Source organism: Heptranchias perlo, chromosome 37 (assembly GCF_035084215.1).
Source record: "Heptranchias perlo isolate sHepPer1 chromosome 37, sHepPer1.hap1, whole genome shotgun sequence".
Taxonomy (NCBI): domain Eukaryota; kingdom Metazoa; phylum Chordata; class Chondrichthyes; order Hexanchiformes; family Hexanchidae; genus Heptranchias; species Heptranchias perlo.
The window spans coordinates 14,847,823-14,865,010 of NC_090361.1; the positions used below are offsets into that span (position 1 = coordinate 14,847,823).

Consider the following 17,188-nt stretch of genomic DNA (forward strand, 5'->3'; position numbering starts at 1 on the left):
ATTAACAGGAGCCCCAGACTATTACAGCATGTGTATCGCATAACGGCCCTAGAGACTCAAATCAAGGAACTGGAAGCTGCTATTATATTTGAGGTTCCCGGTCAATATCTAAAAGCTGAAAGGAAGTTGCAGTTTAAATGACGTTATTCCTGCCTGTACTTGTTTCTTAATCAGAACAAATTCCATTCACCCCAAGTTGAGAATGACCTTGTTTTAATTTGGTATTGAGATACAGTAATAGATGTGCACATGCTCAGACCTGTTCCAACCACTCCAAGACACGGACTCACGGGATTATTGGGGGCCCAGTTAGGTGAAATCTTTCTTGCAGAGATTAGTCTGGGAAAAGTGACTTCTGATCCTGCATTGTTCAGTAGAATTTATTAATTGTGCGTTAATGCCGAATGTTATTAACTCATTCACTGCCTGTACTAGGGTACACATAGCTTGAGAATTTGGAAACCAGTGACGGTGAACTGATATTCAACAACAAAAATTTTCGGTGCCTGTCACTTGGAAGAACGTCATCAAGCAGTTTGCAAAAGGGAAGGCCGTTGCCCAGCAGGAATCAGTGAGGATTAAGAGGAGGGGTGAACAAAAGCTCACTAAATTAACGGGGAACTGTCTTTTGGGAGAAGGTTTTTAGAGCAGGGCCAAAGTTACTGAAAGATTAGCCGTTGGCAATAGATTGGCGCACATGCGGTGATCTAGAGTTGGGTATGAGCCTGGGCATGTGGCTGGAGGACTGACAGGGACAGGGGCGATGCTCGGGAGGGAGGGAGGGGGGGATCGGAGAGGGATGTGCAGCCACTGAGTTGTTTGCAGAGAAAGGGCAAGAATTCCAGGTCACAGAGGAAGGCAGGGTTGAGCTGAAGGATAACTGGGGCATGGTCGGACACAGCCACTGGCCCAGTGCCACAGCGTATAACTTGAGCTACGTGTGACTGCCTCAGCAAGTAGTCTGTAGATTATGTCTTGTGCTGGTTTGTGTAGATGGTGCTTTCCATCTCTGGTGTCTGAGGCTTGTCATAGGTGCACCAAGCCCAGATCTTTGCTGCTGATTGCTCAGGCTGCTTGACTTGGGCACCAACTGGGGAGCTTATCCCACTGGGGCTGGAGGGCACAGTCTAGGTCTCCGTCCTAGGTTACTAGTGTCAGCCGTGGCTCCGTGGGTAACTTCTGAGTCAGAAAGTTGTGGGTTCGAGTCCCACTCCAGAGACTCGAGCACAGAATCTAGGCTGACACTCTCAGTGCAGTACTGAGGGAGTGCTGCACTGTCGGAGGTGCCTTCCTTCGAGTGGGACGTTAAACCGAGGCCCCGTCGGCCCCCTCAAATGAATGTAAAAGATCCCATGGCACTATTTTGAAGAGCAGGGGAGTTCTCTCCGGTGTCCTGGGGCCGATATTTATCCCTCAACCAACATCACTAAAATCCGATTATCCAGACATTAACACATTGCGCACAGCAAGATCCCACAAACAGCAATTTGGCTGCAATGTTTTCCTACATTGCAACATTGACTACAATTCAAAAATACATCATTGGCTGTAAAGCACTTTGGGATGTCCTGAGGTCGTGAAAGGTGCTATATAAATGCAAGTTTTTTAATGTCTTGCAGGGAGCCTGCCACCCTCTGCCTGGTCTGGCCTACATGTGACTCCAGTTCCACACTGTGGTTGACTCTTCGTGCCCTCTGAAGTGGCAAGCAAGCCACCTGCCACCCTTTGATGGCAACTAGGAGATGGGCAATAAATGTGCCCTTGCCAGCGATGCATCGCGCTCTCTCTCTCTCTCTCTCTCTCTTTCCTCCCCCCCCCCCCTTTTCTCAACCTATATTTTTAATGGGGAAATATCAAAAATTTGGATGCCAATATTTTGCATGGCAGTCAGGATGTATGGATTGCATAGTGTTGATTAGCTGATCTGAGGCACTTGAAGGTCACAGATTGCATCCAGAACGGGTTCTTTATTTCTCTCTTTCTGACTTGCTTCTTATTTCTATAAATAGTTACTTACCTCATCGCTTGGTTTGCAGGCTGTGGTGGGGGAGGGGTGAATGTGTATAGAAAAGTCCTGAATTAGTTTCCCTACACCTTTCGTTGTTTTGCGGACCGAGACCATCTTTCCTCTAGGAAGAGGTACTTTCCTCCTAACTTGTGTCAGCCGTGGCTCTGTGGGTAGCACTCTTACCCCTGAGACAGACCATTGTGGGTTCAAGTCCCACTCCAGGGACTTGAGTACAAAATCTAGGTTGACGCTCCAGTACAGTACTGAGGGAGTGCTGCACTGTTGGAGGTGCCGCCTTTCGGATGAGACGTAAAACATCTCATGGCATTATTTCAAAGAAGAGTTCCCTCAATATTTATCCCTCTCAACCATCATCACTAAAACAGATTATCAGGTCATTTTCACGTTACTGTTTGTGGGATCTTGCTGTGCACAAATTGGCTGCCGCGTTTCCCACATCACAAGTGTGAGTACACTTCAAAAGTATTTAATTGGCTGTAAAGCGCTTTTGGACATCCTGAGGTCATGAAAGGCACAATATAAATGCAAGTTATTTCTTTCTTTAACTTGGGTCCCTTAAGGAATCCTCCTCATTGGTGTCCTTTAACCCACTCCCTCGTCTATCGATTAACAGGAATTGAAAGGGAGAGGGAGGCAGGGAAGCCTAATCTCCAGTGTTTTAAGTTTGAGACCCAATAATTACAGCTGGGAGTCACGGTTGGGGAGCTGGGATCACTTTATTTTCATGGCTCCCTATCGCGAGGTGCTCAGCAATGGATCATGGTCTCTGAAGGCCATGAGTGGGGTCACCGGAGGCTGATTGCGAGAAAACGGAAGTTTTTGGTCGTGTATTCAGCACCTAAACGCCAAACCTTTCTCGGGCTACAACTAAGCCATTGAAATGTATCACCTTTAAGGGGCTTAACAACATCAACATACCGCGCTTTTAACGCTGTAAAAACATCCCAAGGCTTCACAGAGCGTTATCAGACAAAAATTTTGACACCGAGCAATATGGAGATATTAAGACAGGCGACCAAAAGCTTGGTCAAAGAGGTAGGTTTTAAGAAGCGTCTTAAAGGAGCAGAGAGAGGTAGAGAGATTTAGGGAGGAAATTCCAGAGCTTAGGGTCTAGGCAGCTGAAGCCACGGCCGCCAATCGTGGAGCGATTAAAATCAGGGGATGCGCAAGAGGCCAGAATTGGAGGAGTGCAGAGATCTCGGAAGGTTGTAGGGCTGGAGGAGGTTACAGAGATGGGGAGATGGGCGAGGCCGTGGAGGGATTTGAAAATCATTGGAAAGTTTTCTTGGCACAGACCAGACGTCTTCCAGTATTGACTCCGATTCCATGTATCTGAGGCTCTCTTGTTCAACTCTTTGACAGGAAGGTGGTCTGGCTATTGGACAGACACTGCTCTCACACAACTTTCACCATCTGGTACGCATCAATTCAGTGCTTGTTGAACCAGACTGGGAGCATATACTTCCCCCTAGTTTGACTCGTTTGAAGGGTCTGTCCAAACTGCTGGAGAAAGCTGCACCTTGAAAGTAGGAGCTTGCATTTACGTGGCGACTTATTGCACCCATGGGATATCCCGTAGAGCCTCACAGCCTGTAGATTACGTTTCAAGTGCAGTTGCAAACACAGGAAACAGTTGTGCACAGCAAGTGGATGAATGACCAATTAATCTCTTTTTGATGATGTTGATTGGAGGAAAAGTATTGGCCAGGACACTGGGAGACCTCCCTGCTCTTCACATAGTGCCATGGGATCTTTTATATCACCCGCCCCTGAACAGGAAGACAGGGCCTCAATTTAACATCTCTTTTAAAAAAAAAACAGCATCTCCAAATGCAGCACTCCCTCAGAGCTGGACGGAAATGCCAGCCTGACTTCTTTAATGGGGCTTCAACCCATAACCTCCTGACTCCGAGGTGAGAGGCTGACCAACTGAAGAGCTGACCTACGTATGGGATTTTGTGGCGTAGTGTCCCTGATGTGGGCCGGGAGCACACATCAGGAAATTCTGAGCCCCCCCCCCCACCAGCCCTTGATTTTCTGACCATTCTTGGACGGGGACTGCAGAATTTCCCAACATGTGTTCCCGACACGCACTGAAGTGGAGAAACTCGGCTCTAATCTTTGGTAGGTTATTTGAGAGAGAGATGAGAATTCAAGGTTGGCTTCTCTATTAAAAAAATTTAAAAACTTGCATTTATATAGTGTCTTTCATGACCTCAGGACGTCCCAAAGTGCTTTGAAGTACTTTTGAAGTGTAGTCACTGTTATAATGTGGGAGACACGGCAGCCAAATTTGGGCACAGCAAGATCCCAGCAATGAGATAATGACGTTGGTTGAGGGTTAAATATTGGCCAGGACACCAGTAGAATTTTCCTGTGCTTCCAATAGTGCCATGGGATCTTTTACCCTGAGAGGGCAGGTGGGGCCTTGGTTTAACGTCTCATCCGAAAAACGCACCTCCAACAGTGCAGCACTCCCTCAGTGCTGCACAGGGGATGTCAGCCTGGATTATGTGCTCCAGACTCTGGAGTGGGGCTTGAACCCACAACCTTTGGACTTAGAGGTGAGAGTGCTGCCACCAAGCCAAGGCTGATATCTATCCGTATGTGGATAGCTGCACACGTGGCATTAAATTCACACCACCGACACAGTGCTATCAGCTCACTCCTTACCCCTCCCCAGCTCTGTGTAATAGAATCATAGAATCATAGAATCATAGAAGTTACAACATGGAAACAGGCCCTTCGGCCCAACATGTCCATGTCGCCCAGTTTATACCACTAAGCTAGTCCCAATTGCCTGCACTTGGCCCATATCCCTCGATACCCATCTGCTCCCTTTATGCGTCAACCAGAGAGTGTAAATGCAGCGATTGAGTGACACAGCCTCTGCCTCCTTGTACTGTTAACTAAGCCCGAAGTCTACTTGAAAGCGACTCCCTAATGACCACAGAATAGAAACGGCTCTTTCTGTAACGCTGAGCTGCTGTAACCCTGTCCATGAGCGTGCTCAGCAAAGGAATCTGCCTTTCGCTATCGGGGGAGTTGGTTTGTGCACGAGTCCTCATTAAAGGTGCCTTTGTCTGCGTCCTGGTCTGATGCGTGCCAGCCGCTGCCAGGGACAGTGGTAGCACTGTACCAGGACTTTGGGCAATGTACACGCCCATCTCAGCTCCCCCATAACTGAGCCTGGGCCTCTTAACATGTGGAAGCTGACTGCCTTTGCTCGTGGATTGGATGCTGTGTTTAAAAGTGCAGGCGATTCTGAGGACAGGGTGTGCTAAGAGTTGTTAAAATATTCCAATCGCTAAAGGTTCTCCGATCACCTCCCTCGCCCAGAAACTGCTTGTTTTTGATTGGCCTCAATTTTAAAATTCTTATTCTTGTGTTCAAATCCCTCCACGGCCTCGTCCCCCCCTCCCTATCCCTGTAACCTCCTCCGGCCCTACAACCCTCCGCGCTCCTCCAATTCTGGCATCTTGCGCATCCCCGATTTCCATCGCTCCACCATTGGCGGCCATGCCTTCAGCTGCCTAGGCCCTAAGCTCTGGAATTCCCTCCCTAAACCTCTCCGCCTCTCTACCTCTCTCTCCTCCTCCTTTTAGACATAGCTTAAAACCTAACTCTTTGACCAAGTGTTTGGTCACCTGTCTTAATGACTCCTTATGTGGCTCGGTGTCAAATTTTGCCTGAAAACACTCCTGTGAAGCACCTTGGGACGTTTTACTACGATAAAGGCACTGTATAAATGCAAGTTGTTGCTGTCAGTGAGTGTTCATCTCCCATCGAATGTTAGGGTGCATCTGGATGGCAGGTCCTTTCTCATCACTCGTGAATTTAGTTGGTGCCTCGGTGAACCCCTAGAACTCACCATGCACCATTCCCTGTAAGCATTTATACTACAAGCTTCTTTCAACATTAAATTTAAGTTGAGTAAATCCAGAGTTAAGGCCCAACCTGATTCTGGAATGAAACTGCTTTGCACCGACTCTCTTGTATGGTTGTAGTGTAAATGCACCTCTTGATATTCTGAGTTAATCCAGTCTTCAATCCACTTTGTATTGGTTTATGGTAGTGCCTGACCTGGGTTAGTTTTTGGCCTGTGTTAGCAGCCTAGCTTTAGACCTGTATCTCGAGCTCCCTGGCAGAATTCAAAAGGTAGATGGCTGGTACATCTGCACTTTTATTGAATGTTGCGTCCAATGTTGGTCCCTGCATATAGTGAAGAATATGGAGAAACAGGAAGGAATGAAGAAGGGGACCAGAGAGGGAATTTTTAGGGCATCGGCTCTTGGCATCGTTGAAGAATCAAGGACGTTATACTAAACCTTGATAAATCACTGGTTAGGCCTCAGCTGGAGTATTGTGTCCAATTCTGGGCGCCACACTTTAGAGAGGGTGCAGAGGAGATTTACTAGAATGGTTCCAGGGATGAGGAACTTCAGTTACGTGGACAGACTGGAGAATCTGGGATTGTTCTCCTTAGAGCAAAAAGGTTAAGGGAAGATTTAATAGAGGCGTTCAAAATTATGAGGGTTTTTGATAGAGTAGATAGGGAGAAACTGTTTCTACTGGCAGGAGGGTCATTAACCAGAGGACACAGATTCAAGATAATTGGCAAAAGAACCAGAAGGAAGATGAGAATTTTTTTTACGCAGCAAGTAGTTATGATCTGGAATGCACTGCCAAAAGGGAGTTGGATATATAATTGAAAAGGAACAATTTGCAGGGCTATGGGGCAAGAGCAAGGGAGTGGGACTAATTGGATAGCTCTTGCAAAGAGCTGTGCTCTGTCATTCTATGATTTTATGAAGAAAGGTTAAAATCCATTGAGGTTCCACAGAACTAGAAGGATCCAAAGTCGGTACACTAGCTTTGCCGTAACGTACTGCCCTAAGCTGCTTTTACGCTGTGCTTAGTGCCACGGTCGTGCCTCCAGCTCCTGGCGCATAGGTCTCGAGCAGCCGCCGGCCACGCCAATGTAAAACTGGCCGGATTTGCTAAGGTCAGTGGCCGGGCAGTCGCAGGGAAAATGGTCACCAAACGAAATGTAGAAGCTGCGTTAGTGAGCGCTGTCGGGTGGAACGCACACAAGACATGTACCCCTAAAGTCACAACACCAACTACTGTTCAATTGCTTAATTACCGGTTCATTATCCCCTTCAGTTTCACTGTCAGTAGAACCGAAGGTGGTGATTAAACGATAAATAAATAATTGAATCATTATTCACACTGTGACTAACTGCCATAAAACTATGGAGATCACAACTTGTTTGTAGTATATTTAGAGTATAGTTGGCAAGTCTTGTGGGCAATCAACAAAATATCTCCTGCTCAGTCTCGACCCAGTCTCGGTGATATATTTCCAAGTCCGGATGGTGTGTGACTTGGAGGGGAACGTGCAGGTGGTGTTGTTCCCATGTGCCTGCTGCCCTTGTCCTTCTAGGTGGCTGCACTCATCCAGGCAAGTGTGATAATTGCTAGTGAGAGCATGTTATTGACTGTACAGTAACTGTGTCACATTAAACAGATGAGTACCATTTTTTTAGATCACTTTTTTAATTCTAAGTTCTCATATATAAAAGTGCAAATAACCTAATAGCCACTCAGTATCTTCTTCTGAGGCTCATTCGCGTCAGACAAGTGCCAGGCAATGACCATCTCCAACAAGAGAGTCTAACCACCTCCCCTTGACATTCAACGACATTACCATCGCCGAATACCCCACCGTCAACATCCTGGGGGTCACCATTGACCAGAAACTTAACTGGACCAGCCATATAAATACTGTGGCTACAAGAGCAGGTCAGAGGCTGGGTATTCTGCGGCGAGTGACTCACCTCCTGACTCCCCAAAGCCTTTCCACCATCTACAAGGCACAAGTCAGGAGTGTGATAGAATACTCTCCACTTGCCTGGACGAGTGCAGCTCCAACAACACTCAAGAAGCTCGACACCATCCAGGACAAAGCAGCCCACTTGATTGGCACCCCATCCACCACCCTAAACATTCACTCCCTTCACCACTGGCGCACTGTGGCTGCAGTGTGTACCATTGACAGGATGCACTGCAGCAACTCGCGAAGGCTTCTTCGACAGCACCTCCCTAACCCGCGACCTCTACCACCTAGAAGGACAAGAGCAGCAGGCACATGGGAACAACACCACCTGCACGTTCCCCTCCAAGTCACACACCATCCCGACTTGGAAATATATCGCCGTTCCTTCATCGTCGCTGGGTCAAAATCCTGGAACTCCCTTCCTAACAGCACTGTGGGAGAACCGTCACCACACGGACTGCAGCGGTTCAAGGCGGCGGCTCACCACCACCTTCTCAAGAGCAATTAGGGATGGGCAATAAATGCCGGCCTCGCCAGCGACGCCCACATCCTATGAATGAATTTTTAAAAATTCAGTACAGTGAACAACTCTATATAATATAAAATAAAAACAGAAAATGCTGGAGAAGCTCAGCTAGTGAGGCAGCATCTGTGCAGAAAGAAACAGAGTTAACGTTTCAGGTGGAAGACCTTTTGGAAGAGTTAAAGTTTTTGAGCAAGTACAGAGCCAGGGAAAGGGCGGGGGGGAGGGAGGGAGTGGAGGAAAGAACAAAAGGCAATGTCTGTGATAGGGTGGAGGGCACGAGTGACTAATTGACAACAGGGATGATGGTGCAAGGCAAGGAAGGTGGTAATGGGACAGGTTAAGAAATAAAAGATTGGTCAGGAGTAACTGCAAACGGCAGCAGCAGAAACATTACCAGCACTTGCTGTTTAAAAAAAATGGGAGCAGTGGTTATGATCTGAAGTTATTGAAATTAGTGTTGAGTCCGGAAGGTTGTCAAGTGCCTAATCGAAAGATGAGGTGCTGTTCCTCGATGAGATGCTGTAACTCAATATAATAAATGTGTTTGATGTCTGCAAGTGTTTATTATAATGAAGCAACAGTGTTACCTGTGTTTGAAAAGGGTGACAAAACTGACCCAGAAAACGTGAGGCCTTTTCACCCAACAAGTAAAATAAAGGGATTGATTCTGAGAGGGTCTGTATAGCAATAACCTAATAAGAAAACAGCCAGCATGGATTTAGAAGAGTTTATGTTGCCTGACAAACCTCGACCTCTTGCTGAATGTTTTGAGTAAAGTAGTTGGTGGCGCTCCCAGTAGTATAGTTTAATTGGTCTTTTCGAAAGCTTTTTGGCAATCAAAGGTCTTAAGGGATATGGGCCAAAGGCAGGTATATGGAGTTAGATCACAGATCAGCCATGATCTTATCAAATGGCGGAGCAGGCACGAGGGGCTGAATGGCCTACTCCTGTTCCTATGTTTTGACAAAGTTGCACATGAAAGACTTCTCATTGAACAAAAAGCAGCATTAATCCAGGGGAGACCGTGGGACTGCGTAAGAAGTTTTAAAAAAACAGTGAACAAAAATGATTTGACTGTCAGATTAGAGGGGAGAGGTTGGCGGGGCGGGGTGGGAGAAGTGGAAGAAGTGTTTAGCTGAATCCCACGGGGATCGGGGCTTAGGCCCCTAGTTTCTAATCTACATAAACGTTGACAAAACAAATATAACGGGAGCAGTAGAAGCAGAGGATGCAGCTAAAGATTTACACAAGGATTCAGATCAGTCACACTTGTGCAGACACATAGCAAGTAACATTTAACATTCCAGGTCTTGCACATCAGTCAAACAGATGTGGGCCTTGACCATGCAATAAATAGAACCGAATGGGAACATTAGGAAGGAAGTAACTGCAGACAATTTCACTTATAACGAGCCGATAATGCGGTGAAGCAAAATGGAATGAAATGTTCTTTAGCCACGATGGTGGAGTTCAGGTCTAGACAGATGATACTGAAACTTTACAATGCACTGGACAGACTACACTTGGAATACTGTGCTCATTCTTGGCCACTACACCATGAAAAAGATATACTTACACTGGAGAAGGGACTCTTAAGCGTTAACATGGGCAACGTATGAGGAAAGAATTGAGAGGTTAGTCCAGGAAGATGCTGATTATGGACGGGCAGTGAGGCACATAAAATACTTAATAAATGGGATGAGAGACTTCAGTTATGTGGAGAGACTGGAGAAGCTGAGGTTGTTCTCCTTAGAGCAGAGAAGGTTAAGGGGAGATTTAATAGAGCTGTTCAAAATCATGAAAGGCTTTGATCGAGTAAGTAAGGAGAAACTGTTTCCACTGGCAAGACAGCTGGTAACCAAAGGACACAAATTTAAGATAATTGGCAAAAGAACCGGAGGTGAGATGAGGAGAATTTTTTTACGCAGCATGTTGTTATGATCTGGACTGCGCTGCCTGAGAGGGTGGTGGATGCAGATTCAATAGTAACTTTCATAAGGGAATTTGATAAATACTTGAAAAGGAATAATGTGCAAGGTTATGGGGAAAGAGTAGGGGAGTGAGACTAATTGGATAGCTCTTTCAAAGAGTTGGCACAGGCATGATGGGCCGAACGGCCTCCTCCTGTTCTGTAAGATTATAATGAATGCCTTTTAAAAACCTAAGTAAATTACATCTACTCACACGCAAGCTTGGTTATCTCTTCAAGGAATTCGGAAGGCTTGTATTAATGCTTTAAAAAAACGGTATTGATAAATGGAGACAAGAAAATAAAGACGAGGACAGAAATGGAAATTTGTGAAAAGTAAATTTAGAGCCAACTTCAGGGAAAAACTTAACAACTGAACTATTAGGAAAGTGAAAATGCAGGCTAAAGCTTCAGATGGTGAAAGGACCTTCTGTGCATTTTTTATATCAGATCTCCAGAGGGGTCTCTTTATCTGTTCAGTAAAACTTTATTCAAATGAGTGGTATGGGTTTGGAATAATCGACCATGTCAAAACACTGGGGGTTATTCAAAATAACAGATGCGACAGTGGGGAGTTAGTGCACTAGAGGGACATGCCTCACTGGGCCCAATATGGCTTTTTCTTGTCCCTGCTGCTTATTTTAATGTTATACAGGGGGCCTCATTTAAATGGCATGCAGCAGTCTTTGTCCCACCAGTGGGTCTGTGTCCCTTAAACAGAGGGAGCTTTGTCTGGGACAAGCTTACGATTGACCAGTGAAGGTTTTCATCACTTAGAGCAGCTCGTCTGCATTTGTTGCATCGTGTCCCTCCCCCTCATAGAATTTACATTTTTTTTAAACACAGATTATTCTACATGCCTAATAACTCCTTTGGCTTGCTGACCATTTTAGTTCTTGTGGAAGCGCCTTGGGTTTTTTTTTCTATGTTAAAAGACAATATACCTCCTAAACCCCACAACCTCCACCACCTAGAAGGACAAGGGCAGTAGGTGCACCACCTCCAAGTTCCCCTCCAAGTCACACACCATCCCGACTTGGACATATATTGCTATTCCTTCATGGTCACAGGGTCAAAGTCCTGGAACTATGTAACAGCACTGTGGGAGCATCTTCACCACATGGACTGCAGCGGTTCAAGAAGAAGGCCCACCACCACCTTCTCAAGGGTGACCAGGGATGGGAAATAAATGCCGGCCTTGCCAGCGACGCCCACATCCCGAGAACGATTTGCGAAGCAGCAACTTCCATTTTTTTTTAAAATGGAGCTGGAAAGCTACCTCATTGGGAAAGGATTTGGACAGGACCGTGAGGAGCAGTAGTTGCTGCTTCATGGCTGCGTTACCTGCCCTGTGAGTTTAAGTTCACGCCTGCACTTCTATCATAGCAATAGATTCGGGGGACCCCCAGCTCCTGCTACGAGGGCCCGCATGTTGCTGTCTGAGTGTATCTTGTATCTGTTTTTCTTCATGTTCTTTCTCTGGATGCGATTAGATTCCACCTCTTGTGTGAAGACCACACAAACCGTCCTAGGACTACGTTTCAGAAAGCAGAATTAACTCTGTGCCACACAGTAGGGGCCCACTTGACTGTGATGTGGACATGGTATTGGATGCTTTTCAGCCTTGGGTCAGTGGTAGAACTCTCATCACTGAGTGAGAAGGTTTGTGGCCTCCGTTCCTACTCCACAGACTTGACTCATAATCCAGGCTGACATTTCAGAGCAGTACTGAGGGAGTGCCGCACTGGTGGAGGTGCCGTCTTTCGGCTGAGACGTTTAACCGAGGCCCCATCTGCCCTCTCAGGTGGATGTGAAAGATCCCATAGTAATTCTCCCGGTGTCCTGGCCTATAATGATCCATCACCAGAACAGATTACCTGATAATTTATCTCATTGCTGTTTATGGGACATTGCTGCGCACAAATGTATATAGCAGATAAATACTTGAAGGGAAAAAATTTGCAGGGCTATGGGGAAAGAGCAGGAGAATGAGACTAACTGGATTGCTCTTACAAAGAGCCGGCACGGGCTTGATGGGCCGAGTGGCGGCCTCCTGTGCTGTAGCCATTCGATGATTCTAATTGTCCGCTGTGTTTCCCTATATTCCAACAATGACTTTAACAGTACTTCATTGGGTGTGAAGCACTTTGGGATGTCCTTAGGATGTGAAAGCCGCTATATAAATGCAATCTCCATCCATCGAACCTTCCCTCCCCGCCCCCCCTGCTCAAAACCCACCTCTTCAATCAAGCGTTGCATTTCTTGCATTTATATAGCAACTTCACCACAATAGAAGGTCCCACAAGAGGAAACAGGACACTGTGCAGGAATTTGGGGAAGTGTTAGGGTTGGTGATCAAAAGCTTGATTGAAGAGGTAGGTTTTGAGCAGGATATCGATATTGAGGAGAGATATAGCAAGGGAGAGGGGTTTGGGAAGGGAGTTCCAGAATACAGACATGTGATGAATGAAGACTCTGCCACGGAGAGAATAGAGGAAGAGACACACGAGAGGCTGGAGCCGGACAAATGGAGTGATGGAGCTGGATATAGGGCTGGAGCAGGCCGCTGAGGATGAGAATTTCTGACTATCCATACATATATAAGCGTGGGTTTGGAGTCGTGATTGTAGTATTTCTGCTCCCAAGGTGGATTTGGGGTGTTTCTGTCTCCTGGTGGGCTTGGGGTGTTTCTATCTCCTGGTGGACTTGGGGTATTTCTGTCCCCTGGTGGGTTTGGGGTGTTTCTGTCCACTGGTGGATTTGTCGTGGGAATGTTTCTGTTCCTTGGTGGGTTTTTAGGGATGGGATTTTCCAGTTCCCTGGTGGATATGGGATTGATGGGAGAGGTGTCCCACTCCCAGGACTGTTGGTGGTCTGGTTTGGAGACTCTGCCCTGTACACTGTGATTGAGGTTTATTACATTGTGCTCTTTCCTTTTCTGTAGGGTAGCAACAGACCACAATGTGGATAACACCACAGCAGTGCTGAGGGAGTGGCTGGTGAACATACAGAGACTCTACCATTCTGTCGAGTGGAGACCCATGGATGAGCCAAAGTGAGTCCAGCTGCTGGCTACAGCCCAGGACATCATTAACCCTCGGCAGTTCCTATTTGTACCCAGCAGTTCGCACTTAATCGTTTTCAGTAGAGTAGCAGCCCACCTGCATCGGAGTTGCAGATATTGACCGAGTGACCTTTCTCAGTTTGGACACAGAGCTGCTGACCAGTTTGAGAGCGGTTTCGCCCTGATATCTCACGACAACAGAGAGCCAGATTGAGTGGCAACTGCGAGGTCTCCCCCCTCACTCGAGCAGGTTGCAGGTGCTGCTCCACATGTTACGCGCTCAATCCAGTGGCAGGTCACGCACTCAATCCAGTGGCAGGTCACGCGCTCAATCCAACTACATGTGCCGCATTTGCTGCCCATCCCTAGTTGCCCTGTAAAAAGTGCCTATCCCGAGTTGGCCTCTTGTTGAACCACTGCCGTCATTGCTGCTCCCATGATGGTGTAGGGTAGGGAATTCCAGGATACTGACCCAGTGACGAAGGAACGGCGATACATGTCCAAGTCGGGATGGTGTGTGTCTTGGAGGTGATGGTGTTCCCATGATATTGCTGCCCATGTCCTCCTTAGTGGTCGATGGGCGGGGTGGGGGGAGGGATCGATGGGCGGGGTGGGGGGAGGGATCGATGGGCGGGGTGGGGGAGGGGTCGATGGGCAGTATCTCACTGTGGGCGGGGTGGGGGAGAGACTGATGGGCAGTATCTCACTGTGGGCAGGGTGGGGGAGAGACTGATGGGCAGTATCTCACTGTGGGCAGGGTGGGGGAGAGACTGAGCGGTATTTCACTGTGGGCGGGGTGGGGGCGAGAGACTGATGGGCAGTATCTCACTGTGGGCAGGGTGGGGGAGAGACTGATGGGCAGTATCTCACTGTGGGCGGGGTGGGGGAGAGACTGAGCGGTATTTCACTGCGGGCGGGGTGGGGGCGAGAGACTGATGGGCAGTATCTCACTGTGGGCAGGGTGGGGGCGAGAGACTGATGGACAGTATCTCACTGTGGGCAGGGTGGGGGAGAGACTGATGGGCAGTATCTCACTGTGGGCAGGGTGGGGGCGAGAGACTGATGGGCAGTATCTCACTGTGGGCAGGGTGGGGGAGAGACTGATGGGCAGTATCTCACTGTGGGCAGGGTGGGGGAGAGACTGATGGGCAGTATCTCACTGTGGGCAGGGTGGGGGAGAGACTGATGGGCAGTATCTCACTGTGGGCAGGGTGGGGGAGAGACTGATGGGCAGTATCTGACTATGGGCAGGGTGGGGGAGAGACTGATGGGCAGTATCTGACTATGGGCAGGGTGGGGGAGAGACTGATGGGCAGTATCTCACTGTGGGCGGGGTGGGGGAGAGACTGATGGGCAGTATCTCACTGTGGGCGGGGTGGGGGAGAGACTGATGGGCAGTATCTCACTGTGGGCAGGGTGGGGGAGAGACTGATGGGCAGTATCTCACTGTGGGCAGGGTGGGGGAGAGACTGATGGGCAGTATCTCACTGTGGGCAGGGTGGGGGAGAGACTGATGGGCAGTATCTCACTTTAGGCTGGATGGGGAGGGATTAATGTGAAATGCAGGTGGTGTGCTGGCTACTAATGTCCTGTGTGTGCTTTGCAATGTTGGGTTCCAGATCCTACTTCGATGAAATTGGTCCGAAGCATTGGTCAGACTCTCGGTATGAGCATGTGATGAAGCTACGACAAGCAGGACTGAAATCGGCCAGGGATCGATGGGCCGATTATATCCTGGTAAGGACAGTAATGTTTGAATGGAGATGCTCTCAGGGAGAAGCCTTGATAGTTGTACTGTCCTTGCTCCTCACCAAAAACATAATTGTCTATAAAGATCCCTTTGATGTTTATTGCTACTGCTGAGAACTTGCAATTTCCGGGACCATTGATGAGACAACTGATTAAGTACTGCACAGTGGCTGGTCTGGCTAGTGTGAATTTGTTCCAGCTCCTGACCAAAAGTCTCAGCTGTGGATCAGGCCTCTGAGTCAGAAGGTCGTGGGTTCAAGTCCCACTCCAGAGACTTAGGAAGGAACATAGGAAGAGAGGAGTAGGCCATTCAGCCCCTCGAGCCTTTTCCGCCATTCAGTTAGATCATGGCTGGTCTGTATCTTAACTCCATCTACACGCCTTGGTTCTGTAACCCTTAATAACCTTACCTAACAAAAAGCTAGCAATCTCAGTTTTGACATTTTCAATTGACCTAGCCTTGAGCACTTAATCTATGCTGACACTTCCAGTGCAGTCCTGAGAGAGTGCTGCACTGTCGGAGGTGCCGCCTTTCGGATGCGACGTTAAACCGAGGTCCCATCTACTCTCAGGTGGAAGTAAAAGATCCCATGGCATTATTCAAAGAAGAGCAGGGAAGTTCTCCCCATTGTCGTGGCCAGTATTTATCCCTCAACCAACATTACTAAAACAGATTATCTGGTTATCATCACATTGCCGTTTGTGGAATCTTGCTGTGCGCAAATTGGCTGCCGTGTTTCACTCATTACAATAGTGACTACACTTCAAAAGTACTTCATTGGCTGTAAAGCACTTTTGGACGTCCTGAGCTCATGAAAAGCACTATAGAAACACAAGCTCTTCTTTACAACAGAACCTGACTTGAGGTGAGGAGAGCTTTGGGAACCATAGGTCCAAAGTTCAGCTGTTCCTCACAAGCCTGCTACACTTACCACATGTCTTTTGGCTTTTAAATTAATGTGTAACTTTCTTTTTGAGTGTGCCGTACATAAGAACATAAGAAATAGGAGCAGGAGTAGGCCACATGGCCCCTCGAACCTGCTCCGCCATTCAATAACATCATGGCTGATCTTTGACCTCAACTCCACTTTCCTGCCAGATCCCCATATCCCTTGATTCCCCTAGTGTCCAGAAATCTATCCATCTCAGCCTTGAATATATTCAACGACTCAGCATCCACAGCCCTCGGGTAGAGAATTCCAAAGATTCACAATCCTCTGAGTGATGAAATTTCTTCTCATTTCAGTATTAAATGGCCGACCCCTTATCCTGAGACTATGCCTCCTAGTTCTAGACTTGCCAACCATGGGAAACAACCTCTCAGCATCTACCCTGTCAAGCCCCCTCAGAATCTTATATGTTTCAATGAGATCACCTCTCATTCTTCTAAACTCCAGGGAGTATAGGCCCATTCTACTTAATCTCTCTTCATAGGACAATCCTCTCATCCCAGGAATTAATCTAGTGAACCTTCGCTGCACTGCCTCTAAGGCAAGTATATCCTTCCTTAGATAAGGAGAACAAAACTGTACACAGTACTCCAGGTGAGGTCTCACCAAAACCCTGTACAATTGTAGTAAGACTTCCTTACTCTTGTACTCCAGCCCCCTTACAATAAAGGCCAACATTCCATTTGCTTAATAATCTCACAGAAAGAGGCCGCTTAAACTGGGTTGGGACCGCGTCCTGGCGAATCAGGCAACTAGGGCTGTAGATGGGGCTTTAAACTAAAAAGGTGGGGAGGGAGGGGAGGGGTCAGGTGAGGGGAAATTTAGAAATCTAATCAGGAAAGTCAAGGCAGCAGAACCGTTTTACAAACCTATTCTAAACTAAAACACAGTGAAGGAAGGAAATCTTAAATCATGGCCACAATGTTCCGTTCCTGGCCACAAAGGGAATGAGCACAAAATCCTCAAGCACAAGCAGATAAATTCTTTCTCACCCGTGGGCTAATGGACCAGTGGATTCAGGTAGTTGATTCAGAGTGGAGGTAAAAGCAGAGTTGGATCGAT

At 47.5% G+C, this 17,188-nt stretch overlaps 1 protein-coding gene across 1 annotated transcript in view; it reads left to right on the forward strand.

The window, feature by feature from the left end:
* Nucleotides 1–13,312: 13,312 nt before the first annotated feature.
* Nucleotides 13,313–17,188, forward strand: part of LOC137304531 (procollagen galactosyltransferase 1-like) — a 35,836-nt gene continuing 31,960 nt past the window's right edge. The window contains exons 1-2 of the mRNA XM_067973167.1: nucleotides 13,313–13,418; nucleotides 15,047–15,164. Coding sequence (XP_067829268.1) covers nucleotides 13,405–13,418; nucleotides 15,047–15,164 — 132 coding nt within the window. The 5' untranslated portion in view covers nucleotides 13,313–13,404. The remainder of the gene's footprint in view (nucleotides 13,419–15,046; nucleotides 15,165–17,188) is intronic.